This window comes from Rhincodon typus, chromosome 44 (genome assembly GCF_021869965.1).
Source record: "Rhincodon typus isolate 14 chromosome 44, sRhiTyp1.1, whole genome shotgun sequence".
Taxonomy (NCBI): Eukaryota; Metazoa; Chordata; class Chondrichthyes; order Orectolobiformes; family Rhincodontidae; genus Rhincodon; species Rhincodon typus.
Genome location: NC_063375.1, coordinates 1,538,044 through 1,539,047, shown reverse-complemented (window position 1 = coordinate 1,539,047; position 1,004 = coordinate 1,538,044). Strand labels below are relative to the sequence as shown.

Here is a 1,004-nt window from a genome sequence, read left to right as displayed (position 1 = left end):
GAAAGGGACCTGAGGGTCAACTTTTTCCACACAGAGGGTGGTGCGTGTGTGGAACGAGCTGCCAGAGGGTGGGGGCTGGTATAGTTACAACATTTAAAAGGCATCTGGATGGGCACACGTATAGGAAGGGTTTAGAAGGATATGGGCCGAATGCTGGCAAGTGGAACCACTTTAGTTTGGGATATCTGGTCGGCATGGACCGGAAACAGGGTCTGTTTCCGCGCTGCGCGACTCTGGTGTGGAGATAGAGGATCAAATGGAAATGGGGCAGCAAGCAAAGAGGGCTGAATGGCCTCCTACTCTTGCTGCTGTCTGTGTTTCGAAGAAGCTGGCAGCAGCGGTTGTGACAAGGGGTAGGGTGCCGGAGACTGATGGCACTGCAGCGGGCAGTGTCAATATGAAACCATCAAACTGGAGTGGCTCAGCAAAAGCCCCCTACCCCTCCGAAACCACCGCTGGCGACACCACCACTACCCCCCCATCACGCCCGCTCCCCAGGGAAAGCCCCACTCACCTTTCAGTGCCACCCGGTTCCTCCGAATGGCGGTGAGCACCCCCTCGATGTCAGCCTCGTTGCTCAGGGACGGTCGGACATCGACCACCTCAAAGTCGACGGGCACACAGGCGCACCTGGCACGGGGGTGGAGTGGGGGGAGGAAAGAGAGGCGTGAGGCTTGGCGAGAGCCATGGCCGTCCCACACGATCCCGGAAACCCCAACAACCCCGTCCCGCTCCACCCCCTCCCCCCCACCCCACCCACCCACATCCCACACACCCACGCGCACACTCTCGCGGGCACAGAGACTGTTCATGCCCCACCTACAACCCCAGACACCCCCGCCCAACCCTGGACAAACTGCCTTTCAAATCTCTCAGTTCACTCGGCTCCGAACCACCTCCCACCACATCAAGGTAATGCTCCACGGACCTGCACCTCATTATAACTGACCCCTATCTCCGTCACCTCCTCCAGCCCCTTACGCCCCCCACCCTATCTCCGTCAC

The 1,004-nt window shown here is 59.7% G+C and overlaps 1 protein-coding gene across 1 annotated transcript in view; it reads right to left on the bottom strand.

Annotated features, from left to right (window-relative positions):
* Window positions 1-470: 470 nt before the first annotated feature.
* The window catches only part of LOC109925063 (isocitrate dehydrogenase [NAD] subunit gamma, mitochondrial-like), a 17,181-nt gene continuing 16,647 nt past the window's right edge, over window positions 471-1,004 (bottom strand). Inside the window, exon 5 of the mRNA XM_048619947.1 lies at window positions 471-630. Within this exon, the coding sequence (XP_048475904.1) occupies window positions 471-630 (160 nt within the window). The remainder of the gene's footprint in view (window positions 631-1,004) is intronic.